The sequence below is a fragment of the Crotalus tigris genome, unplaced genomic scaffold (genome assembly GCF_016545835.1).
Source record: "Crotalus tigris isolate CLP2741 ecotype Arizona unplaced genomic scaffold, ASM1654583v1 scf7180000023589.2044511, whole genome shotgun sequence".
Lineage (NCBI taxonomy): Eukaryota > Metazoa > Chordata > Lepidosauria > Squamata > Viperidae > Crotalus > Crotalus tigris.
The window spans coordinates 1,798,990-1,826,302 of NW_024100062.1; the positions used below are offsets into that span (position 1 = coordinate 1,798,990).

General features: G+C 37.2%; 1 protein-coding gene across 9 annotated transcripts in view; it reads left to right on the plus strand.

Moving 5' to 3' along the window:
* Positions 1-27,313, plus strand: part of BNC2 (basonuclin 2) — a 433,897-nt gene that overhangs the window by 396,321 nt on the left and 10,263 nt on the right. For 7 of the 9 annotated variants that reach the window (XM_039319400.1, XM_039319402.1, XM_039319399.1 and 4 more), the window contains one exon: positions 11,109-13,069. In XM_039319400.1, coding sequence (XP_039175334.1) covers positions 11,109-13,069 — 1,961 coding nt within the window. Of the gene's footprint in view, positions 1-11,108; positions 13,070-25,712; positions 25,757-27,313 lie in introns of all 9 variants that reach the window. The other 2 variants (XR_005553697.1, XM_039319405.1) reach the window with 1 other exon arrangement.

A 27,313-nucleotide genomic window follows, 5' to 3' on the forward strand; every position in this document is an offset into this window, starting at 1 on the left:
TGTGCGTGATTTTTGTAACCTGCTCCTCCTCTTCTTCTCCATCATGCTTTTGTCCCAAACATGAAGATTTTGAGCTCCTGAAGTCTCTCTCTGTATGCACGCGTGTGTGTTTGTGTGTTTATATTTTTTTAAAGGTTCAGTGACAAGTTATGCCGGCAAACTTCTGAAAGGCAGAAGTCAAGGATTGTACACTTCTGCTGCCCCTACACAAGGTTGGTGACCGCGAGCCACTAGCTATGTCTTGTATTCCCACCCAGATCCTGTTTATTTATTTATTTATTTATGAGACTTATATACCGCTTTAAGTGCAAGCACTCTCTAAGCGGTGTACACCAGTAAGCATTGTATATATATATATTTACATTGCACCCAACAATCTGGGTCCTCATTTTACCTACCCCGGAAGGATGGAAGGCTGAGTCAACCTTGAGCCGGTGAGATTTGAACCGCTGACCTGCTGAACACAGTCAGCTAAAGTGGCCTGCAGTACTGCACTCTAACTGCTGCGCCACCTCGGCTCATATTGTTTATTGGAATTTTCAGCAGTTACTCTGCTGAAACCTTGCCAATAATAGCAGTGCCCCAGTCTCTTTATTATCCAGACTGAGGACATTGAGACTAAACTGCAAATGCATATGTCCCCAAACGGTTTCTCTCAACATCTGTCTAAATATGCAAGCCATGATCAAAGCTCCCATTCTTGTTTCCAGAATTTAATATTGTGGAAATAGTGTGGACTCCCTCTCAGGAAATGCCCAAGGCCCAGAAACCACCAGTCTGGATCATCTCCCTGGTCTTACTTCCATGGAGAACCTCCTGCAGGTCTTCTCAGCCTCCAAACCGCAGTTCTTATCATGCCTCTTTAGATTACTATTGTTTAAACTGATACCACAATTGTCATGAGCCAACTTTGGAACTGATCGAATGGGCTGAAGGAAAAATGTCTTTGTGTGGTGAGGATGATTGATTGTACGGCTGATAATTTTTGAGTTTTGATAACAAGATAAAGAGTGGGTTTTTAGAATATAGGACGATTCCTTTTGAAGAGGGAGGTTTGGCTGGCTGCATTGAAATGAAGCAAGATCGATTTGATTTTGAAAATAAGTATTATTTACCTTTCCATAGAAAAATCCTGTAACATATTTGTTGCTTTAAAAAAAAACAGTGACGTATCGATAGAAATAATGGAGTCCCCTGAGATCCATACTGCACAGTATTCCATAACAAAGAAAATCTTCTACAAAAAGCCAACCGGTGTGTTTTTTAAAAAATTGCACAAAATATTTTAAACTACTCTTTTTGAATCCTTATAAAGTTACATAAGCTACAGTAGTGAATCCTGATTTGACAATGCAAATTGTATGATTATTTTTAAACAATTCTCACCGGGAAATGTGTGTGTTTCCTTGCAGACTAATTTGCTCTGTTAATATGAGTTTTCCCTCTCCAACTCAGTGTGCAGTGTGCTTTTATACTATTTCTGGAAAGCTAAATGCTTGAGCAAAAATACATTCTGTATATCTACGGAATATAATTTGTGTGCTGATGCAATGCCTAAACATTTACTTCATTATATAGGAAGTTGCTGCAATTACTTTGTAATGCAAATTTAGTGTGGAACATAACAGCATCACTGAGCCTTTATGTTTTGCTCTATTTTCCATGTTAATTTGGCCTACAAACAGTATATCATCTGAACCCTTGATAGAATCAGCAGCTATGTAGATCCTTAACAAAAAGAAATTGAAATTGAGAAAAAAAATGTATGAAGATTTTTTGGGCAGGCCATAAGAAGAGGATGATTTAGATTTTTTTTTAACTTTATTAATCTAAGGATAAGATCTTCTATTTATTTATTTGTATTGTGTTTATAAAAAACTCAAGTTAGCAGGCATTATTAATCTAAGAACAAAAATCTAAGAATAAGAGCAACTTTTGTACTGAGATAAACAAAAGGAAGAATTTGGCCTATTATGGTTTGCAAAACAGACTATTTTTTTCCCAGATTGAATCAAATGGAACTCTTCTAGTATAAAGGTCACCAACCTTTTCATACTGGTGGCCGCCCGGAGGTAAAGGAAGCAGCTGGAAAATTTGTGTGTGCATGTTTGTGTGCATGCGGAAACAGGGCCTTGTGCACCTGCACAGCACTAGCGGCCCCATTTGTGTAAGCGTGCAGGTGCTAGTGCAAGTAAGGGTGAGACCGCGCACACACATGCATGCATTGGCCAGCCTGTTTTGCAGCCCAGTGGCTAGTAGACCATGGCCCAGTAGTGGCCCGTGGCCCATAGCTGGGGACCCATTCTGTAGATCTCAAAATCTCCCCCTTTTTTTGTCTGTCAATGTTTTCATTATAACAATTTTCCATATTTTTACAGTATATCAAGACGGAGTTTCTCTGTTTTTGCCATTATGAATTGAACAGTTATATTATTTTTACTTTTCAGGTCTTTCACTAAATAATAACAATAAAAATACCTTGGAACCGTAACTGAATTTTTCTATATCCATACTATTAATCTCTCTATTTGATTTTATACATTCTCAAAGAACCGTCTTACTTACATAAAGATGTCCAGTGCTTTGCTGAAGAAACTTCCAGTGGAAATTTTAATACCATCTATGAATAATTTCAAAGCAATTTCCTGGATTTCTGCTGTTATTTATCATCATGTGGAATTCTTCCAAAATGTAGTCCTTTGTGTCAGGGATGTGTCTTAACTCTGATTTCCATACAGAGATGTGGATGTTGATCCCACTCCAGCAACTTCCTCTTAGACACATAGAGGACTGTGAAGATTCTAACATGAGATTTTCAAAAACAGTTAATGATCTTATTGTACAGATTATATTTTTAATAAAAAAGACTCATTTCATTCATTTGTAACCAACTAGATGTATTCCTGCTTTAAAATTCTTCTTTCTGGATGATTTATTAAATAATCCCTTAATTTAAAAAGGGTTTGCCATCTCCCTACCTTACTAGATAATCCTGTGAAATTATCTGAGAAACAGCTACAGAAGAGAATTTACTGACAGAGACTCTGGCCCAGTACTAATATCCCAGTACTGATTCAGTACTAAGTCTGAACCAGTCATACATAGCTGCCATTAATGGTTCTGGCATGATGAAGATCCATGAATAGATATAATAGAGAACAAACGTTATGAAATGTTGCTTCACCCTAATTGCTGCGGCACTTGTTGAAGCCTCAGAAAATCCAAGTGAAATCCTTGACTTTCTTTCCTCCTTCCTTCCTTCCTTCCTTCCTTCCTTCCTTCCTTTCTCTTTCTCTTTCTCTTTCTCTTTCTCTTTCTCTAGTCTTTTTTATTTTCAAAAGACTAGCATCTTAAACAAAATAATAGAATAATAGAGTTAGAAGGGACCTTGGAGGTCTTTTGGGCACCAGGGACCGGTTCCGTGGAGAGAGTTTTTTCTGCGGACTGGACGGTGCGTGGTTTTGTGTGCTGCCTGCATCTCGCGGATGGGGCTTTGCTTGTTTATGCAGACCGGTTGCTGGCATGCCACGGCCCAGTACTAGTCCACAGACTGGGGATTGGGGACCCCTGTTCTAATCCAAGCCCCTACTTAAGCAGGAACTTTATACCATTCCACATAGACTCTTGTTAAAAGCTTCCAGCGATGGAGCACCCACAATTTCTGAAGGCAAGCCATTCCATTAATTGTTCTCATGGTCAGGGAATTTCTCCTTACTTCCAGGTTGCTTAGTTCTACGTCAGTGATGGCAAACCTTTTAGAAACCGAGTGCCCAAACTGCAATCCAAAACCCACTTATGTATTGTTGAGTGCCAGGTGGGTATGGCCCATTGGGTCGGTATGGTCCATTGGGTGGGCATGGCTTTCATGGTAACAGCAGACTGGGTAGGACTAAAAAGTTCAATCAATTCCAACTTTGTGAGATCTTTTTTTTCCCTCGAGAAGTTGAAACTGATTGATTGATTGAACCTTTTTTTTTTTTGCACATGGCAGTGGAGGCCTAAAGCGAAAAGGTTTTATAAAATCCAGCTGAAGGCCTAGAATTGGGGCAATGGTGCACATGCCCACAGAGAGGGCTCTGCGTGCCACCTGTGGCACGCGTGCCATAGGTTCGCCACCATGGTTCTAGGTTCTAGGAAATCTAAATCTCTGGAAATTATCTGTTGAAAACATGACTGTCAACTAATTTTATATTTTAAAAAATACTTTGCAGAAAGGACATAGTACTATTTGTGGTGCTGCCTATTGTTTGCTTGATTTTTGCACATTACTCATTTGTAGTTCTTTTGTATTTATCTTGTATGTCCATATACAGTAATCAGCCCTCGTTTGCTTAGTCCAAGAAACAAAGTTAGGACATATTATGCTGATGATTCATATTATACTAATAACAGTTCTAATTTGGATGAAGATAGATTTTGCATAGAGATCAATTACTAACACAATTAGGGCATTGCTAAAAATTGGCCTAGCCCTTCAAGAAGAATTAAGGGAATACATTTCCATATTTCCCACTTGGTTAGTATGCTGCTAGTTGGCTTCTGAATGGGGGAAAATACACACAGAAAAGTAAAGTCTGCCTCTTAAAATTTACATAGACTGGCAGTGGCCAAATTATTCTCTTTGTTGTCATGTATTCTCCAACTTTCTTCTCTATGCCAGAACTTCATTTAAACAAGAGAGACACGTTCATTTCACTTTGTGCATTTTCATATAATTTGTTGCAAATGCTTCGCCTCATTATACCATAGTCCTTCAGGGCGAAGCATCCTGAATGTTGTAAAGAGAGTAATTATTACGGAGATTTAAGGTAGAGTGGAGCTTATGGAGCAGGAAAGATTCATATCAGAAAGAGAATTGCTGGAGACTCTGGAGAGAATCCATATCCTGAATGTAGTAGTATTGATTGGGGATCTGTACATTGTGCCTTTGGAAATTTTCACAAGACCGGTACTTTTGTAGTTTGCTAGAAAGATTGTGTATTGAGGGGGTTGTTGAAATAATGAGATTTAAAACCAGAGTCCTAGAAATCTGTGATCATTTAATAACTGCGGTATATATATTTTTTCTTTGCCTTGTATTCTTTTTTACTTAGATGAGCTAATCTTGTTTACTTTTGCTGTGTCATCTAGCTTTCATCTCCTTATTTGGGTCTTCCTCGATTTTTTTTTTTACCCTCTGAATCAAACTATGCTGCAGTATAAATGTTGGCAATTTTTCCTCCTATGTTTGAACTGGAACTCCAGGCTATGCTGCTGCTTTTCTAATATGCAGTTAGGGGAAATAAAATATGTCACACTGAAGAAAAGATGTGCCGAAGGACAAATGGATAGCAATATTTATTCCCAAACATGGAAATGCTATCAGACCAACCAAGATTTGTGGCCGGGTTGTGCTATGAGAGTCACTCTGAAACTTTACTGAAATAGTGTACCAGTAGAATAAGTATACAAGGTCTCAAATTAATTCCTGGTATATCTTGGAATTTATTTTTCTATGGAGCTGAGATGGACCAGTGGGCAGATTTAGTGTAAAGCAGCCCATCGGTTCAAATTGTTAATTTTTCTCACTTTCTTGCTATTTTTCTTGTAGATTCAATGGACTCTTGAGTATCACTGGCATACAGGTAGTTCTGGACTACCACAACTGAACCCAAAATTTCTGTTGTTAAGCAAGAGATTTATTGAGTGAGTTTTGCCCCATTTTTTAGATTTTGTTAATCTATTATGCAATGCCTAAACATTTACTTACTTCATTACATGGGAAGTTTCTGCAGTTACTCTGTAACTCAAATTCAGTGTGGAACCTAACACCATAACTGAGTCTGCAAGTGTTGCTATATTTTCCATGTTAATTTGGCCTGCAATCAGTATATCATCTGAACCCCTTGATATAATCAGCATCTATGTAGAGCCTTATCAAAAACTAATTGAAGTTGAGAAAAAAATAATTTGAATTCAACTATAGAATTCAGTTCTATTTTTCTATAATTGTATTCTTATTAAACCTAAGCATGAGTGCATGAGGATTATTTTCGGGCAGGCCATTAGAAGGGGATGATTTAGAGTTTTATTTTATTAATCTAAAAACAAGATCTTTTATTTATTTATTTGCATCCTGCCTTTATTATTTTTACAAATTAGTCGAGCATTATTCATCTAAGAACAAGATCTAAGAACGAGCATTAGTCATCGAAGATCTAAGAATAAGAACAATTTTTAGTTCTGGAATAAACAAAAGGAGGAATTTGGCCCATTTGATGACATTTCTTGCCACAGTTGTTAAGTGAATCACTGCAGTTGATAAGATAATGACATGGTTGTTAAATGAATCTGGCTTCCCCATTGATTTTACTTGACCTTGGGACACAGTAGTGGTGATAAGTATGAACCAATTGACAAGTATCTGAATTTTGATCAATGATCGTCGGGATGCTACAAATATCACAAGTGTGAAAAATGGTCATAAGTCACTTTTTAACTTTGAACGGTCACTAAATAAACTGTTATAAGTTGAGGACAACCTGTAATTGCCAGTATATAGTATAGTAATTCTAACCCTTGGAACACCCAATAGTTTAACCCTGTGAACTCATATTTACTGATCAACCCTACCCATAATTCATGGCTGTGAAAATGTGGGGGCATCAGAGTAATTTCAAACAGTATATCATTTTAACTGCCCATAAGGTAGCAACATAAAATGTTGGCCTATGCTGAAAAATAATTTAGATTAACAGCAGCTTTAGGAGAATATAGTGGGATGAAAGTACATTGATCTAACAGTGCAATATTTAGATATTTCTAAATTTTCAGCAAATTATTCTGTGAAAGTTAGCTCAGTAATGGATTATATACACTGTGTAAAGTTAATTCTGGACAACATTACATATATATATTATATACACAGTATATTAAATTATTGCAGTATCCAAAATTGTAATTATATACCAATAATGAAATAAATGTTGTTCAAATGCTTCTTGGAAATTATCACAGTAATAATAGAAAATATTCCCTATGTGCTCCCTAATTTTTCTTTGAAGGGCTTCTTAAAATACTTTCTGATTAATTTAAGTTTTTGCATAATTATCTTTTAGTGAATTCACAATATCGCCACATGGATATATACATTTAGCTTTAACTAGCTATGTCAAAAAAGCAAATTAAGGAAATAGCAGATCTGCAAATACTGATATATAATAATTAACAATATATAGAATATGTAATATATTATCATTCCTGGCTAATAAAAAAGAAATCTAAGAATTTTTTCTGGAACAAAAAAAATAACACATTTCTTAGAAATGTGTTTGCCTCTTAAATAAGATATAAATTTGTTCGTGTTGTATCACAAACTTTATTTATGAAGCAGAAGCCCTTAGGAAATCATATCTCCTATATTTTCATCCCAGTCCATGGATATTCCCTCTCTCAATTAAAGTGCTGAAAATTACACTGAATCTAGGAGTGAAAGGTCAACATTTCTAACCCTATTTGTATCATCTCTGACAATAATCAACCTAAATTTATTTTTCATTCTTAGGTGACCTACATGTTAGGACACTTTATGTCCTGATATGTCTTATCCTCACCTTTAGATCAGGTAAAACCAGTAAATATGTGCAGGATGATTAAGGATGATATTATTTCACGGACCCAGTAAGAAATATTCTGTGTGTGTGGGTATCTATTTTTTATTTATGCTATTATAGAGAAAGAAATAATATGTGGGTGAAAGGATCGTTTAAAGCTATACATTGTGAGATGTTAATCTCAGTTGAATTAGAAGTTTCTTTCTAAAAATTGGAAGACAGTACAATTCTATTGTGTAGAAATGGAGCAACTAGTGTGTCACTTTAGACAACCGAGAAGCAGAATCATCTGCTGCAGATATATGGCACACAGATCTTATGGACTTTCTCAGCATGGATACTCCTTGAATTTCCTGTCTGTACAGTCCCAAGAGGATCATCTATTCAGTCATGAGTTGACTGAAATAATATAAATTGGAATCTTTTGTAATGAAAAAAGTAAATGTTGATAAAATTTAATGGCATTGGGGAAAGTCATGAGAGAAGCCAAAACGAGTTACACGGAAGAAATGATATGAGCCTCAAGCTGAGTATTATACAATACACCAAGGAATCCACAGCCAGTTTGTAACAAACTCCAAAGGGATCCTTGTCTTGGCTTCTTATAACTTTAATCTTAAAATATTCCTATTCCTTCTTATCTAGTTCTAAATTGTAATGCATTACTAATTTTCATTCAGTTAGCATTATGTGAACATTGCTTTGATTATAATACAGCACATATGTACAGTATTATATAAAACATACATGTTCTGACCTACTTTTTTGCAATGTAACAGGAACAAAAAAAGATACAACTTTGGAAAAGTACAGAAAAACTCACTGCCTCATTGAAAAGTGGCAGGTCTATTTTTTTTTTCAACTAATCGTTGCTTTTAAAGAGCTGTTGCCTCTTTGATTTGGAGAAATATCAAATAACATAGCATGAATTACTTGGTTGATTTTTTAAAAAACAATATCTGGCTTAAGTATTTGTTGAGTATCTATTTATTCACCAATATCCCCTTTTAGACGTATGATCAATTTATTTTTACAGCATTATAGTCTCTTTGAAACAAGTGCAGCCTTTTAATGTTTTCAGATAAACAATTAAAGTATAGAAATTTGAGGGAAAGCTCTGAACTGATGGAAAGTGCAAGCTACACACTTCATAAGGAGCTCCAGGATCTTGCAATATCAATGTTCAACATGGGGATAGCTAAGGCTTTGGTCCTATTTACAGTATATTTGAACTAGAGTGAAATTCACTGTACCACATCCATACCAAAGTTGAATGACTTGTCCTAAATCTTATGTAAACTTCCCCTCCTCCGCTGCCGCTTCTGCTGCTTTTGCTTCTCCTCCCCTCCCCATGTAATGAATGAAATGGGTATCAGAATTATATTATTATATTAAGTAAGAACATAAGTAGGTAAGGAATTTAAATAGAGCTGTACTGGATCAGACAGTTAATTTTCAGTTTGGTATCTCTGCAAAACTTATATATAAGTATAAATGTACAAAATGCTTCTGAGCATAACATCTCCATTTAACTCTCCAGGCTAGTAGGTATCAATTGAGTTGCCTTCCTTGAATGTATTTCTACTACATATTTTACTGAACAGGTAGTACTTGACTTACAACCACAAAGGAGCCCAACATTTCTGTTGCTAAACGAAGTTGTTAAGTGAGTTGTGCCCTGTTTTATGATCTTTTTTGCCACCATTTTTAAGGAAATCATGCAGTTGTTAATGAATATGGCTTCCCCTATTGACTTTGCTTGTCAGAAAACAGCCAGAATGGTTACAACTGGTGATCACATGACACTGCAACTGTCATAAATACAGACTGGTTGCCAAGTACCCAAATTTTGATTATGTGACCATGGGGATGCTGCAATGATCATAAATATGAAAACTGGTCATAAATCACTTTTTTCAATGCCGTTGTAACTTTGTATGGTCACTAAACAAATGGTTGTAAGCAGTAGAGGGATTCAAATATGTGAACAACCGTTCTCTGTGTGGATGCCATTTCCGGAAGTCCATTCTAGCCCTGAGCAACAAAAAATTAGCTAGCGGTTTTGCCAAACTGGTGCGAACTGGCTGAATCCCACCACTAGTTGTAAGTCAAGGCTTACCTATAATGAATTTCATAATTATGTGTTGTTGGCTTGAAGAAATGAAACTCTCTCTACTGCTGATGTATATATTATCATATAATACTATTCCACTGACTTGTTTTGTATGGTTTATTAGAGAGTAGCAGTTATGGATCTTTCTGCACTTTGGAAGTGGGGGGGCCTACTTAGAGATCAAAGCAACAAACAAGAAGGTTGAGCTAGACAGGCATACTTGTGGAAATCACCAACTTATTGACTGCTCCATGCTCAGGAAAAGGGTTTGCCAGCAAATTATAAAAGTTGGCAATATGGCTGGCATGCACTTTAACTAGAAAAACCGCCAAGGAAACCATAGATTTATTATCTAAATAGCCTTCTGCTTTCACACATACATGCTGTTATAGAGGATGGTCTGATGTTACAATGCAGAATTTTTAAGTTCTACCTTGAGGCAAATCTCATACTTACTAGCAAAAATGAAAGTGTGAAATGCTTTTTAATGTATATTTAACAACAGATAGTCTGGTGATTACTGATGTGTATTCTCCCTGGATTTTGCCTTTGCTATCAAAAGGTAATATTAAAACACATTTTTACACATTTATGGTATCTGCAATGATCAGATGTTTACTTTTAAAAATGCTTGCTTTTATTTATTAAAAATGGTGAAAAGTCATCCTATTTTCACTCTAACCAAATTTAGTTTACATGGTAACAGCCAATTCCCTGAATCAAAACAGTAAAAATTTTCCATTAAAAAAAAATTGGTTACCATAAAATTAAATTTTAAATCTTCCTTGAGAAGAGGAAAAAATATACTAAAGTTTTCCTTAATATTTTATGTTGTCTTTTTAAATCTCCATCTCAATTATAATGTCTAGCTAGCTATTATGTTTATTAATTTGCTTAAAAAAATAAACCTTCCGAATTGCATACCGGAGGCATAAATTGCGTGCACTAAATGTATATTTCAAATATTTTCTGTAGTGACACTGTTTAACAAGGATTGAACATACAATCTGGGGCATTTTGGTGAAACGCATAGGGAGAGATCACCTCCTCAGGTTAATGAATGTTAATTGTATGGTATATAAGTATTTATTGTTCAAATAAAAAAGATCTCTTTAGTTTAGTTCACAAAACACATTATTGACAGTAGTTCACAAAAGTCCAGCAGTTTACACTAATGTTTGTTCCGACATGATTAAACCACTGTTTTTCTTTTTTACTGCAATCATTATGTTTGCTTGGTAGCAAAGTTTTCTTTCAACAAAGTGTTTGCATGTAGTATTCAGAGCTTAGTGTTTGATGAGCAGTCAGAACAGCACTTTCAATCGAAATCGATAATTATGCAGAATCAATAAGGTTTTCTTCTTTTGTGTTTGTCTTTGTTGTTTCTTTGATATGGCCTCTAGGATGCTGCAGGCAAAGTGCTGGACCGTTGGGCCATCATGTCCAGGGAAGAAGAGATTATTACCCTTCAGCAGTTTTTGAGGTTTGGAGAAACCAAATCCATTGTGGAGCTGATGGCAATTCAAGAAAAAGAAGGGCAGGCCGTTGCTGTTCCATCTTCAAAGACAGACTCAGACATAAGGACTTTTATTGAAAGCAATAATCGAACCAGGAGCCCAAGTCTCCTTGCTCACTTGGAGAACAGCAACCCTTCCAGCATTCATCATTTTGAAAACATCCCAAACAGCCTAGCATTCCTGCTACCATTTCAATACATAAATCCAGTCTCTGCCCCTCTATTGGGCTTGCCGCCGAATGGGCTCCTGCTGGAACAGCCAGCGCTGAGACTGCGTGAGCCAAGCCTTTCAGCTCAAAATGAATTTAATGAAAGCAGTGAATCTGAAGTTTCCCCAGCCCCTTTCAACAGCGAGCAGAACTCCAGCAGGAATGCCTTGTCCAGCATCACCAATGTAGAGCCCAAAAGCGAGCCAACTTCAGTTTCCCCTGTCCAGACTTCGACCCCTGTCAATGACTTATCCAAACCCGAACACACAAAAAGCTCTTTCAGAATTCACAGAATGCGAAGGATGGGATCAGCCTCACGGAAAGGAAGAGTCTTTTGCAATGCGTGTGGGAAAACCTTTTATGACAAGGGGACCCTGAAGATCCACTACAATGCAGTCCACCTTAAGATCAAACATCGCTGTACGATTGAAGGTTGCAACATGGTCTTCAGCTCGCTTAGAAGTCGCAACCGCCACAGCGCTAACCCCAATCCCCGACTTCATATGCCCATGTTAAGAAACAATCGAGACAAGGATCTCATCCGTGCTACATCTGGTGCTGCTACTCCGGTTATAGCAAGTACAAAGTCAAATCTAACACTAACGAGTCCAGGACGACCTCCAATGGGTTTTACCACTCCCCCATTAGATCCTGTGTTACAAAATCCACTTCCTAGCCACCTCGTATTTCCAGCTTTAAAAACTGTGCAGCCAGTTCCTCCTTTTTACAGAAGTTTACTTACGCCTGGGGAGATGGTGAGTCCTCCAACATCACTACCAACTAGTCCATTGATGCCATTAACGGGCACAATAGAACAATCATCTCTCCCTTCAGAATCAACACTACCCATCGGCATCATGCCCAGCCAAGAAGCAAGTGCTGACCTTGCCCCTAAGAAAAAGCCACGAAAGTCAAGCATGCCGGTAAAAATAGAGAAGGAAATCATTGACACAGCTGATGAGTTTGATTATGAAGATGAGGAAGTTAACGATAACAGAAGTATAACTAATGATGGTGGTCATGACAATCATTGCCATTCTCAGGAGGAGATGAGCCCGGGGTTATCTGTGAAGGACTTCTCAAAAAATGGGCAAAGCAGGTGCATTTCAAGGACAGAGCTAAGAAGGACAGACAGTATGACATCAGAAGAGCATGAGAGGGACTATGAAAATGAGTCTGAATCCTCAGAGCCAAAACTGTGTGAGGAATCCATGGAAGGGGATGAACACATGATCCATGAAAGAAGTAGCAAGTCTATGATGAACCATGAAAGACCAGATGAAAACCACAATGATCTTTCCCATCCCAGTGAAATTAAAGTCAAGGAAGAGTTTACAGACCCTACATATGAGATGTTTTACATGAGCCAATACGGACTTTATAATGGAGGCAGTGCCAGCATGGCTGCTCTCCATGAAAGCTTCTCTTCATCGTTCAGTTATAACAGCCCTCAGAAATTCTCTCCAGAAGGCGATTTGTGCTCGAGTCCAGATCCTAAGATCTGCTATGTGTGCAAGAAGAGTTTCAAGAGTTCCTACAGCGTGAAACTCCATTATAGGAATGTTCACTTAAAAGAGATGCATGTCTGCACAGTGGCTGGTTGCAATGCTGCCTTCCCCTCCCGAAGAAGCAGAGACAGGTCAGTAAATATTGAATTTATTAACTGATTTTCTGGGTGGTTTTTGTTCGTAAGCCATCTAAGAAAATCAAACTTTGGCTTTATACTGAATATATTTAAATAATATGGATGGCATATTCCTTTAACATGAGACTGGATAAGCAACCTGGTAGTCTCTAGATATTTTGATTGCAACTCTCGTAATTCCCAATCCGTATATGAGTGGACAGTGATAGTGGGAGTCGTCACATAAAAATAACTAAAGGAAACCATGTTGCCTTTCCTCGAACCAAGAAATCTTTCATTAGTTTTGTTTTTCTTGATCTCTAGATCTGTATGCAAACACTGAGCCATCACGTTATATAATGAAATAGAAATATAATAGGACTGTAGGTTCTTCACTGCTTTTCTGTGTATCTTAATTAACTGTTCTTTCCATTTGTAAACAAAGTTCCCATTTCTCAGGGTGATTATCTCTATATTCCATATATACCAGGGGTCCTCAAACTACGGCCTCAGCCAGATGTGGCCCGTCTTGTCTTTTTATCTGGCCCACCGGGTGAACATTGGTAGTATAGTGCAGGGCTTTTCAGCTTGTGGTACACTGGCACCTGGCAGGTGGTACACGACCCTTCCTAGTCTAGATAAGTGTAGCAGGGGGAGGGAACGAGCTAAAGCGGTGCAGTGCAGGACTTGCCTTGAGAGAATCATCAGGAGTTGCAGGGCTGCTATGGCCACACAAAGGCCCCAGTATCAGCACTTCCGACAACCCGGAGAGAAAGATGGAGAAGGGCAGAGATGGGGAGGCTATAAAAGCAGGCAGTTTGGGCGGGAGAGGGAGAAAGAAAAAAGACACAGCCTTGGGAAGAGGAATCAGCTGGAGCTGCACCAAAGAGAAAGGATGGGGGAGAGAGCACAGGAGATAAAACAGATTGGCCGGTAGCCGATCTGTAACTTCATAGCAGCCATCTGTGCTGGGCACACACACAAATTGCAGCAAAAAACAGGAAAGAAACGCAGCTGGGGAGGAGTCACCCTCCACAAGGAATGAAGAAAGGCACCATCGGATGAAGGTGACCAGCAATTGGCCCTTGCCCACTTCACACACCCGGTTCTGTGGGCTCCAAGGGAGGGGACGCCACAAGCAGAGTGAGAGTCAGCATCTGCTGTGTAGCCCCCAACGTGCCTGGTTTTGGCAGGCAGCGCCGTGCTCTCTTCACAGCGCGGAGAGCTAGGTGAGGCAAAGTTAGCAAGAAGCTGAACCTACCTCAGCGCGCTCACAGAAGGCGGCAAGCAGTACAGGGCCTGGCAACCCGGGTGAAAGCAAGACGGTCACCTGGGATGCCAGGCCCTGTGCTGCTCATCGCCTCCTGTGAGTGCTTCAAGGCAGGTTCAGCTTCTCGCTAGCTTCGCCTTACCTGGCCCAGCTTCTCTGCACTGTGAGGAGAGCGGGGCGCTGCCTTCCAAAACTGGGCACGCTGGGGGCTGGGCGGCAGATGCCAACTCTCACTCTGCTCGCGGTGTCCCCTCCCCCAGACCCCACAGAGCCAGGTGTGAGAAGTGGGCAAGGGCCAATTGCTGGTCACCTCCAGCCAATGGTGCCTTTCTTCATTCCTCCTAGCGGGTGATACTTCCCCAGCTGCGTTTCTTGCCTGTTTTTCTCTCTCCCTCATCGCAAATATCTTTCTGCCATTCTGCTCTTAAGGCTGTGCGGCTCTTGTCCAGGAATTTACAGTGGCCTTTCAAGCCAAGGCCATTGGCAGTACGACCACCAGCTGCGTTGGCAACCTCTCCCCCTCCCCTTGACCCTTCTTGGGCATGGAGGGAGGAAGGAAGGAGATGGAATGAGAAAGAGGAAGGGAGGGAAGGAAGGAAGGAAGGAAGGAAGGAAGGAAGGAAGGAAGGAAGGAAGGAAGGAAGGAAGGAAGGAAGGAAGGGAGAGGGACTGACCCCCTGTTTAAAAAGTTTGAGGACCCCTGATATAGGCCATTCATGCATGGGAGAATGAAAATATGTTGGATTGATGGATAGACAATAGACAGACATGCAAACATATACCTGTGTATAGAGATAGTATTGTTAAATTCATTTTTTTATTTACTCAAGTATTTAAAAGTGGCTATTTCAATTTTTATAAGTGTCATGAAAACTCTTTAAACCTGAGCCAAAACAAGAGGTGACCACTGATGATAGATTTTAGCATTTCAGCCCCTGTGAAGCATCCTATTAATAATCAACATGCATGATAATGATGATGAAATGTAGGCTTGTAGATTTGGACAAACCCCATTAAATGAATGAACAAAGCAATTTGATGTAGAGTATTCTATCCATACAGGTGTGAATATACTTGCATGTTATGTAAATCCCAATTCATTCAAATCAGCACTAAGCACACAGAAATAAAGAGGAACTCAGACATATTTTAAAAATTAATAAGGACTTTTTCTTCTGCTGGACATTTAGATGATATCACAAAAAAGTTATGCTACATCAAGTCTGAAATAGTTTAGTTTAAACAGAAGCAGCTGGCTCTAAATAGTTTAGTTCCTTTTTTATTCCAAAAAAGTAAGGTAAATGGAATTTGCCAAAGTGGGTCAGTGGCAGGCTAACACAGCTTTTCTATACTTATGGATTTAAACACACATAAACTTACACATGCAGCAAATATGCAACATGTATTCATACATACATATAAACATAAACAAACATTATTGTTAAAAAACAATAATGGAGCTCAGAGAATTTAATTAATACTAGAGCATAATCAGTTGGTGTTAACACCAATACTGGTAGGCCACAGAAGAAAAAGAAACAACTGCTTTATAATCTGTTGGACCACAGTCAGTTCCTATGTCTTGCTAAAGTGAAATTGGTTTAAATTATTTAGTGGCAAACTGATAAAAATTGGGTTTCTGATTTTCCCTCACCACTTTTCAGCTACAGTACTTACCTTTCCTTTTTCACACACATTATGCTTTTCAGGGAACTCCCACACTTCTTACAATATAATCCTAATTTCCTTTAACTGGCTTTGGCTAGTCTGCATATAGTTCTACCTTGTAAGCCAGAGGGAGAGAAGGAAAGGAAATAGACTGAACAGGTGGAACTGAAGTATGGCCTGCCACCATCTTGTTTGCCACTACCTCCAGCTTTCAACAGTGGATGAGCAAAAAAGAAAAATCTCTATTTCATTGGGCAGTTATTTGCATGGCGCCCTTGACATACATCCCAAAACATAGACATCCCTCATTTAGAGGATTATTTGAACTGTGACAAACTACATTTACAACTTTTTAATGTTTAAAAGTGATAACAAAATATTAAACAGGACCAGGATCCAAAAAACTATGAAATGGATTCTTGATTAGACTCTCCCAGGGGGAAATAGCCTGCTATTTTGCGGGAAGTGATGCATATGTATGTTTTAAATGGGCAGGCTTTTGCAAAGAATTTTGAAGTAAACATGAAAAATAAGGGATTGTTTAAAAGTTAATCCTTTCAGTATACTAGACCCTTGTGTAAGCTAAAGCTGGTTTTTAGGTCCTGATCTGTCTTTACTGGGAAGTAAATTCCAATAGATTCAGTGAGCTGTACTCGTTAACTATGTATAGGCATAGTTAACATTATGATGTTACTTTCTCTGAAGTCAGAAAGATTATAATATTCTAAAATGAAAATTTTTATTTTTCTCTCAGTCACAGTACATAGATATAGGTTGTTGCTTCCATTCTAACAGATGCTGTAGATTCCTAAAATTATAGTGATACGTGAATTTCAGAAACGTAAACTATTTATACTGTGCACTAAGAAGTCAAAATATGCTGAATTTTTTTAAAATTGAGATTTATAAGATTATAAGGTTTTCACAATGTAAAATTTGGCAATATAAATTTCAAAAATGTAGTCAGTTTAGCAAAAACTGGCAATTTTTGCATACATTTAAGAAATAGATCATAAGTGCACTTATTTTTTAAGTGTCTTGTTTTACAATGTTTATGTTAACTATAATTGGGAGTTAACTGGAACAGAAGAGAGAATATGATGAAGAAAAGTTAGTTTGGAATTTAGTGGTGATCTTACACTTGGTTGCAACATAATAAATTTTGAAAATTCTAACCTAAGAATATATAAATACCTTTGAGATTAAGAATTAATGTTTCATTATTAATTCTTCAGCTAAACATTAAACTTGTTATTGATTCTAAATAATAATATAGGCATTTGAGGTATTGTTTAGCTTAATGAACTTTTCTATGAGGTAAGATTTTTTTCTTAACTTTCTGAGAAAATCTTATGACCTATCTAGCAAACAAAGGAAGTCTTGAGCATACTGTGTCTTACTTCATTACCAAATAAGTAGAGGAATAATAATTGAAAGGGAGTGAACTTAAATCATCTTAACGGACATTAGAACCCAGTTGAAACCATTCTAGCATAAAGTAGCAGAAGTGTGAAACTTCTAATGTTATGTGTACAGAAGAATGTCAGTCTTAAGATACTATTTACTGTACTTACCATTAAATCCAACATATTATACTACTACTATTCTGTAGTAGTAATTGCACCTTTTTCAATGGCTTGAGTATATTTATGAAAATGTAATGTAATCTTTCAACAAATATAGTCTTATTATAAAAAAAGAGGACAGTTATCACAAAGAATAAGCTTGTGGCCATGCAGAGTTATTCTTTAAATAACATGCATTAAAAATGAGAAAAAAGAGACTTAAGCACTGATTATATTTTTTGCACTAACATCTTATTTATTCTTCAAGGCATACGGCCTCTCATATTCAATATACTTTAACAGCTATGGACTTGAACATTCAGAATGGCGTTTTATAACTGGCTTTGATTCTAGCCATTCTTATTTAGTCACTTGTCATATGGATAACATGATTTTCATTACGGCTCCAAGGGCTCCTTAATAAAAGCATAGGGTCTTACTTAAAATGGCGTCTTCCAAGGAAATCTTGAACTTCAGCTTCAGAGAAGACTGGGACAAGTAATGGCTAGGCGATATCGTTTGTCAGTGGCCTATTTGAATTAAGATGGCCATAGTTTTTGCAAACAAACTTTTGTTTAGAATTAGATGCCCATAAGGAGGTTCTCAGATATTTAAACATTGAAGAAACATTTATCTTTCACGTTGATCATTCTTAAACGTGCCAATAATTTATAATCTATTTTCTATTGCTATCAGCAATTGGCTGTATAAGTCTTCCTTGTTAATTGCGTCTAGGTCATGACTTCTGCACAGTCAGACATGTTACTTCACTTTTTCAGTTCCCGGATTCAAGTAAAATAAATACATCTGCACTACCATTGTTAACTGCTTCAAGTTACAAAGGAAGGAACTTGATGCATTGCCTCTCTCTGAGTAAAGGATGCTAATTGTTAACATTTCTCTTTAAATTTTCACAGAACAAAAAGCATGTGTGTTTGTCTGCAAGGTGGGAAAGGTGATTCAGCCCCCTGAATAAATTTAAAAACAAAATAATATTTGCTCAGGGTGACTTATAAATAAATATGAGGCAACTATTGGTGCCAAGTGTGATTCTGCCATTAGGTTGCTAGTTAAATCAGTCCAGATTTAAACTTGTAAACTCCTTGATTTGTATGGAGAAAGACATCTGGATTGGGTTTATTAAAATCTGCTGATGTTTCCAGAACTAAATTTGTGTGGATATAGGCCTCTGGGTAGTTAGATCAAGAAAGCGGAAGCCTACGACTTGCTTATCTAGTTACCTGACTTCCAGCCCTGTACAGGTGTGCTTGAATAAATTAACATTAAATACGTCCGACGAGCCACTGCATACATTATCAACAAAGGTGAAGATGTGAACAAATACTACCTGCCTCCTGTTATCACCTCTTAAATACCACAGCAACCATCCCCCCTCCTTTTCCATTCATCCCGCTAGCTTTTGAAACTTACAAAGTTAACTTTTAGAAACTGCTTTCCGAAGAAATCTATACGATTTTTGAGGAGCCCATAAGTATTTCTAGAAAGGATGTTCTTTAAAGTAGATGGTGGTGACTTTAAAGGCATGTGTAATTAACTGTGACTTAATAAGAGAAAATATAGCCCTTGAAGGTATTAGCTGCTTGCGTAACAATTTAATAAAATAATTTAGAAGTGTCTTTTTGAAAACTCTACATCCTCAGGCACACTTTCAGTTGTGCTGTAGCTTGAAGCCATTTCAGTGGCGAGTCGGGACTGTTCGGTAAGGCGAGGAATTTGTTTCTTGCGTTGCCAAATCAACCTTGCAATCAGGCAATGTCTTCTGTTCATAATGTCTTCTTTCTGTGATTAGTTAATTTTCTAACTTCATAAGAAAAGAAATCAGAAGGAAATAATGGCTGGCTTTGCATCTTTGTTTTCCCCTGCTGCATTCCTCTTCTTCCACGAACAGTTTGGTCTGAAAGCGGCTAGGGAATACTACTTTTTAAAAATTCTTGGCAAAACGGGATAGTATTATCTGAGATCCTCAGTGACTGATGGGAGATAAATAAACTGCAGAATTCTTCATCCACTGCCCCAGAATTCTTTATCTAACTGGATAAAGGCATATGTAGTTCACTATAATTACATAGATTTTTTCCCCTCGTGTTCTCAGTTAAATCTCTCTTAGTGATGTAGCAATCCATTTGCAAACAATTTGCAGATATAGTTGAAAAGTATAATATAAAATATAGAAGCCATTGCTAATGTTAGTAGTGACAGAATGCGAAGCTAGGGAAAGAAGGGTGAGGCGGGACCAAGCTTTTAAAGTTGTATAAAATCAATTCTTCTTTTTACAAGGATATGCAGAGAAATAATGAAGTTGGTTGAGTAATGAAGTGGGTTGTTAGGTTTTTGTTTGCAGTGTTAGAACAGTGTCTCGGTTGACATCTAGAAGCGATTTGACTGAAACGAGACAATTTTTTAAACAATGCCATCCAATCGTATAAGTTGATATTGCAGGAAATTTAAACTAAATCATGATGTTAATTGCATTTCTTGGAAAGTTGAAGTTGAAACGTAATGGAGACCATGCATACTGATGCAGAAGAAGATTATAGAATAGAATAAAAAAAAATTGTTTCAAAAGGTGGGATTTGGCTGGAGGGGATTAGAACTAAACATATATTATGCTATAAAGATTAGGATGGTCAGCAGACGTGAGAAATTGATTAAAAGCACTCCTTAAATAAAGCCATATCTGAAAGACATTTTAATCAGGCCCTATGTTTCACACCCTTTCTTTCATATCAGAATTACTTATTTGATTTTCATAGATCCATAATATGCTCCCCCCTCCCAAGAGTGGTCTGGGAAAAAAGTCTACCTCTTGATATTGAGGTCAATGCTGTATCACTCTTACATCTTTTATTTCTGCATGTCTGTCCCCCCAAATAATAGCTATTAAGACCCCCTATTAAAAACTCAATATTTATACAGCATTTTACAGTTTACTGAAGTGTTCCATTGCCTTTATTGCCTATAAATGAGCAATTATTATACAGTACTATAATATCAACTAAATATCAATGGCTAGTAAAAATATCACTCCTAAGCTGGAGCTTTGGGAAGGAAATCCTTTTAATGAGATTTGAAAGGAGCTGATTCATTCTTTTCTAGGTTCAGAAATTTCCAGTTAGATATTCTAAGATCAGCGTTATTGAGAAGATCTTTTCTTGAATACAGGAGAATTTAACTGTCTAAAGTATATTTTCCCTTAAAAGATTTGAACTCTTACATGGACAGAAAAGCTTTTCTCCACAAAAACTTTTAATTTGCCCTAACTAGTATGTCATAAATACATAGACCATAGGCTTAATTGCAAAGAAGCATTTTTTTTCTGTAAAATTGAAAGAAGGTCAGGCTGGCATTCATTTGAAAAAAACATTTTGCAGTGGTGGGAGCTATTCATTTTCATAAAGTTTCTAAATTCCACTTTCCATATCAAATATGAATTTCAAATTATGAAATTCATGATAAATTCCAAAAGTGTTGACTTGCAGGCTATGAAGTTCCTTTACTCTTTGAAGTCTTTGCCAGAATAGTTCTTTCTTTCTTAGTTATTCATTCATCTAAATCACTTTGTCCCATAATTAAACTTGACATCAAAATATAAATAAAAAAAAAAGATAGTCAAGTTGTATGTCTGTACATTTCATGGACTGTTTTTATATTGTCCTTGAAATGTCTTTTTAAAGATTGGGCATGAAAAGAATCATATGATTAGTTGCTCAGACATTTTAGAAGTTGCCGAGATACCTTAGCTATTATGCATGCCATGAGTTTCAAGATTTCTTTAAAAAGGGGAACCATTCAGTGAATTCAGAAGGCAGAAGGCTCTGCTGGAGGAACCTCTGAAGTTTGATAACCATATATAGAAACAGCACTTATGAGCCTATACAGTCACAAAGGGGGCACAGCCGAGTCACTCGGCTCACTAGTAATTGTGTTTTACAGACTTCTAAAGCAATTGGCTCAGTCAGTCCCAATTCAATAAAAGTGGAAAGCGAGAGCACTTTTGTTCTTCTCCCCCCCCCCCTTTTTTTTTTTTACTCGAAATTATTTCATTCAGCAGTCTGTCTTTTTTATTACCAGGACTTGACATTAGCACTCCAAGCTATATTAGCATCCATTTCAGCAGTTCAGTAATGGTATTAAAAAAACACTTAACTTCAACGGTGAATGGTTGTATGACACTGCCATAAAAATCCACATTAAAAAAAAATCTCATGTATTTGTCTCTAAAAAATTTTTTTCTACTTGTTTAACCACTTCAAAACTGTGTTGTCATTTATAAAGACTTTCCCCCTAAAGGAAGCTGTTGTGAATACTGTGAATTTTCATGCCCCTGTCCCCCAAAAGTCAGAAACCGTTTTAAAAGTGAAACATGGGAACTGAAATATAAGCTGCTTAGGTCTTAGAGCAGAATAGGATTGCATTTATTTTGTCTCTTCCAAAAAAAAAAAATGGTTGTTGGGTTCAATAAGTAATTAAAACAGAAGGAAACCGTAATGGCATGTGACAGAAACCAAGTAAAGTACAGAAGTAAAAAAAAAAAAATCTTTGGTATCTTGCATGTTTGGTAAATTTGTTTTGAACCCAGCATTCTTCTTTTTTTGTTGTTGTTGTATCTGGAAGGAGACCTTAAGTACCTTGGCAGTCTTGAAGCTTATAAATGACAACATTGGGTTCTAAATTTTGATTAAACATTCTGTAATTAATCAATAGTAGATATGAAGCAGTTATTGGGGTCCAGAGCTGTAAAAAGCTTGAGACATAAAACATTACAAAGTAATTAGAGTGTGCTTCTTCACAAGAGAAAGGATTGCCTTCAATAAAGAGGTAAATGATAGCAGCGTGTTTATTGTGGACGTAGGCAGCCAGTGCAATATGATAAACTGCAGGAGATACACATATCAGTAATCATCTGCATTATTAGTGCCATTAATCATAATTCTAAAAATATGACAGCAGCTGCCAACTTTTGACCAATTTTCCTTCTGCCTGTTGGCCATTATAACTTCACTAACAGACTGCAGAGCCCCTGTGTATGTGGCAGTTTTGCATTGAGAATGGAAGGTTAATTATATTTCAGCTGCTGATTCCTTTTCTCCTTGGAAAAGCCTTTGCACTTTGACAATCCCAAAAGCTCACTGCTGTTAAACCAGTGAAACTACTTTATTGAAATTTTCTTTGTTGGTCAGGAATGAGTAGATATGATATAAGCATCAGTCTGGGACAGCTGCTTACAGTTCGTGCTTCAGAATAGCCTCAGAACGAAAACTCAATTTTTATTTCCTCTTTATTTGGCCTCTTAGGCATAGGGGTTCTTTTTAAACAAAACAAAACAAAATTTCTCCAAATGTAATATCCAATAACAAGAGATGTATGGCAATTCTATTAAACATTGGAGACTAGAACTGCTATAGATAAATCTCTGCTGATAATCAACTGCTAAAGCTTAGATAGGCAATTACTAAAATATTTTTAAAAATATGTATAAGGGAACATAGTAGATCAGAAATCAAACCAGTATGCAACTAGCAGTGCTTTAGAAATTGAGTGTTATCACAATATTCAAATTTAAATATTCGCAAAAATAGTTTAGCATCTAAATAAAGTATATTTAACTTTTGAAATTAGTGGCCAGATTTTGTCTCTTCATGGCCACACCACAGTTCATTGTTAAAACATCAGTTCAAGAACTTTTGACTTTAACGTCATTCCTGTAATTTGAAATCTAGTCTAAATAATTCACTCAAATTCCTTTCTAACTAGGAACTAATTACATTGTTAAATTATTCCCAATATCTTAATCTTAATTCAAGATAGATCAAAACTTTCTCAAAGTTCATCACTCTTTAACTGATTCATGAACTGAGCCTTCAAAATAAATGCTTTTCATCAGCCAATGCTTTTCATCAGCCATTTTCAGTTTCTGGCTGTGAGACACTAAGCAGCTGAATCAAATCAAGGTGCATACACGTGTGAATAAACTTTTCAACTCACAGTGCATTCCAGAAATGGAAGACATTGTTATAATCTCTTTGGAAAAGCTGTACATAAATACTTCTGCACAATTTGTGAAATTATTCCAGCTGGTTAACGTGAAATATATGTCATTTCTTTATCAACATGTTGTGCAATTCCTTAAACCAGGTTGGTAACTGTGGTATAATGATGTATGCAGGCAGCATAGCTGCCTTTTGAATAGCACAAACTAGTATTTCAAACCAGAAAGTAACAGATTTTTTGCATTAGAGAAGAAGTAGCTATAATACAAATGTGTGTAGGTAGCACAATAATGGCTATAGTATCATATGGCTTTAGTGCAAATGGGAAGTCAAATACTATGGATGGAGATGTCATGAAATTTATTTCCTATTTCTTTCTAAAATTTGTGACCTACCTATTCTTCCATCTAATGGAGCTTCAGTTCAGAAATTCCTAAATATTGTGAGAATATTCTTAGGAGAATAAATTGGCGTGAATTTTGGATCAAGTATTTTACTCTAAAAATCACTGAGTTCAAATGATCTTCCATGCAATAAATCTCAGGAAATGGTATTCATTAAAAAAGAATTTGGCCTTTCATGGATGGCATGCAGAAGATCCATAAAAGCCATTGAAGCCACTCTCTTCAGGTATGTATGAATCACTTGTGTGCAGAAAGCTTGCAAACATTCTGGAGACGGGGGAAGAATTGATAATCTCAAACAATTAACTAGGACTGCTAATTATAATTAAGTTAGTCTGCTGCCAACTGTGTATAAAGCTATGGTCTAAACAGATAATTGTTTATGATCCAAACACAGAATTCCACACAATTCCTTAGCTTCCTCAGACAAAAAGCTTTTTAGCAAAGCTTGGTCCCTTTTCCTTTTTGTGATACTGACTAATTTGGGATGTTAGAAACTTTCAGTCTACGCCCTCCCTCACACACACACACACACACCACTTTCTTTCTGTATAATGAGATGGTTTGCATCAAGCCAGCTTGTAAAGTGTGAGCTTGAAGTGGGACAGTTCCCCCATTTGGGAGTAACTCTGGCAACCGGTCCAGTGGTAATGCTTTCTGTTTGTAATGTCTTTTGATCTTAATTAATAATAATAGCAATATATTAAGATTGTGTCTTGACCTCAATGCTTTTGAGCACATGCAGCTGTTGAAAAATGTAATTCTGTTCACACCATCAGAGTCATTTCATTTAACACCTCAACAGGTATGTACTGAATTACCAAGCCTTGCTAGAGTGGAGAACTCTCCTGTCTTGATTTTGCAAAAAGCTGTGCAGACAAAAAACGCCTAGCCAAAAGGAAATACCCTGGTAAACTCAGAAAAAAACCCACTTGCACAGAGGAGTATGCGCAGTCGGCAGAGAAACTATAATGCTTGGGAATGTTCTGAGGGATAAAAATGGCTTCTCTTTTGCTCCAGCCTGGCATTTTGTATGCAAACAGCTCAGCCGCCTCTGCAGTCACCCAATAATTCTCCCTAACGTTTCCCGACTTACAACATTTATAAAGTTGCAAAGTGGAGTAAACAGACCATCTGTTTGGCTTGACCATATCTGTCACGCTCTCTTATTAGCATATTACGATTCATTTAGTAAACAAATTTGGTGATTTTGCTCGTGTCAAAGTCAGAGGCAGCTCAGAAGATGATTAACATTCCTGGGACAGGCACGCTAATACATCGCTTCCTCTGCAACAGCTAAGTGGCTCCTCAGGAGAATTGCTCCTTGTTGACAAGAAGAGACTGTCAATTTTGTTTGCCTGCCACATTATGGGCCATAAGGGGATGGGGGAATCCTGAGAGTGAGAAGCAGCTAAGGCAGCGGCATCCTTCACTGCCGACTGAGAAAGATGCCTAATTCTGATAAATGGCCCACCCCAACACATCCTACCTGTTATTACAACAGACGTGCCATATCTATGCAGTAAATTAGTTAAACCCCTAAAGAGTTTGGTGAGAGCTTATCTCCAAGTGAATAATTTGAGCGGAGAGGGAGCTGCCTTCGTGACCGGTGTGAATGATTGGTTTCATAATGAAAGGGATGGTAATGACTAAGTTCCACGTCTTGAATTTGCAAGAATTTTGCTTGTTCTTCATTTCCTGCATTTAATAAGCGCTTCTTTACTTCTTTTTTTTTAATAGGTGCTGAACTGTTTTTTACCTTTTGGATTTTCTTCCTATAAAAGGTTAATATTTTCTCAGATTCTATGCCATTTGTAAAAGCTTTAGTGACCAATGTTGCTCGTGGTGCTGGGGTTGAACTGTAATTTCATTAAGGGGCACAGTATTCTGCCAGCAAATGCTGCTCAAAATAGGAATAATGAAATACCTTCCTATTAAGCATCATCAGTTATGGAAAAACCTGATGCTGAACCCTGCAGGAAAGAAGAGGATGTACTTTTTTTGTGTGTGTGAGGTTCATTTGGATAGCATTCCCCCCACCCAGGGTTGAAAAAACAGGACTAAACAGAGAATTCATGAAAACCAAGTTAAGAAATAGTTTTGTTATTTCTGAGTTTCAGTCTCTATTCATAATTAGCCCAACTGTTTTTATCTGCTCATTATGATTTTGAATAATACACGGAAAACAGGGGTCTCTATTTATATATTATAAGACCACGTAGCCTGTGTGTTGAGCAACATGGTATATTTCAATTCTTTCCTGTGTAACACACACACACACACACACACACACACACACACACACACACACAGAGGTTACTTGGTCTTATCAGATACTTATACTACTGGAGCAAAAAAATAAAAAGCAATCAGTTAAACATAAAGCATGAAGGTTTGCCACTTTTTCAAGTAAAAAAACTTGTTTTATTAACATTTCACAGAGTTACTTTAAAACATAGTTAGAACTTGTAATTTATGTTGTTGAAATTCCGCAGGAATTCATCAATTACCTATCTTTAAAGAATTGAATAGTGAATTGCATCATGAATATTCCCTCTAGCTAAGCGGTTTTTGAATATTAGGCCAAAGTAAACATGCAAGGATAAACAAAGCAAAGACCAAACTACTCCAATTTATATGGATTTAGCGTAAATGTCTTTTAGCCACCACCCCCTTCTTTAGCCAAAAAGACTGGAAAAGAGTATGTGATGATATGTGTTGTATACCTCAAGGCAAGCAAATTTCATTTTAGGCAACCTTTAACTTTGGAGGACACATATCTACGGCATTGAGTAAAGAAGCAGAACATTTAAATTCCTCCCCACAAGAATCAGAAAAGTGTCAGATGCCTAACTGATTTACTTTTTTTGTCTTGCGTTGCATTTGGTACAGTATGATTTGCCCTGCTGGTTTTTTTTTCTTCTTTCTTCTTTGAAACCTTTGTATGTCTTGCCTCAATCAAGAAAGCTTCCAGTAATTAGAAGAGTGACTGATTTGAGAATTCTCTCTTCACGTCAGTGGATCTAGCTGTGCAATTTTCCAGACTGAAGTGAATATGATCTGTGTTTGGCTATAGATGCCACCTTCAGAGAACATCAAGCTTAAGAAAAGTATCCCCCAGATTGATTTCCATTAATACTTGCAAAACCATCTAGTAATACATCCCTCCCCCTGCCCTGCCCCCACGGTCTCCCCAGGTAGGCCAAAAATTCAAGCCCTTCCATTGAGTGCCTCCCTTTCTTCTCCAGAGCAACAGTTCCTAGATATAAAGGCACTGGGCTAGCTAAGAAAAAGGCAAAAAGTAAATGATTGAAACAGCTTACACTTCTGCTTCTGATTTG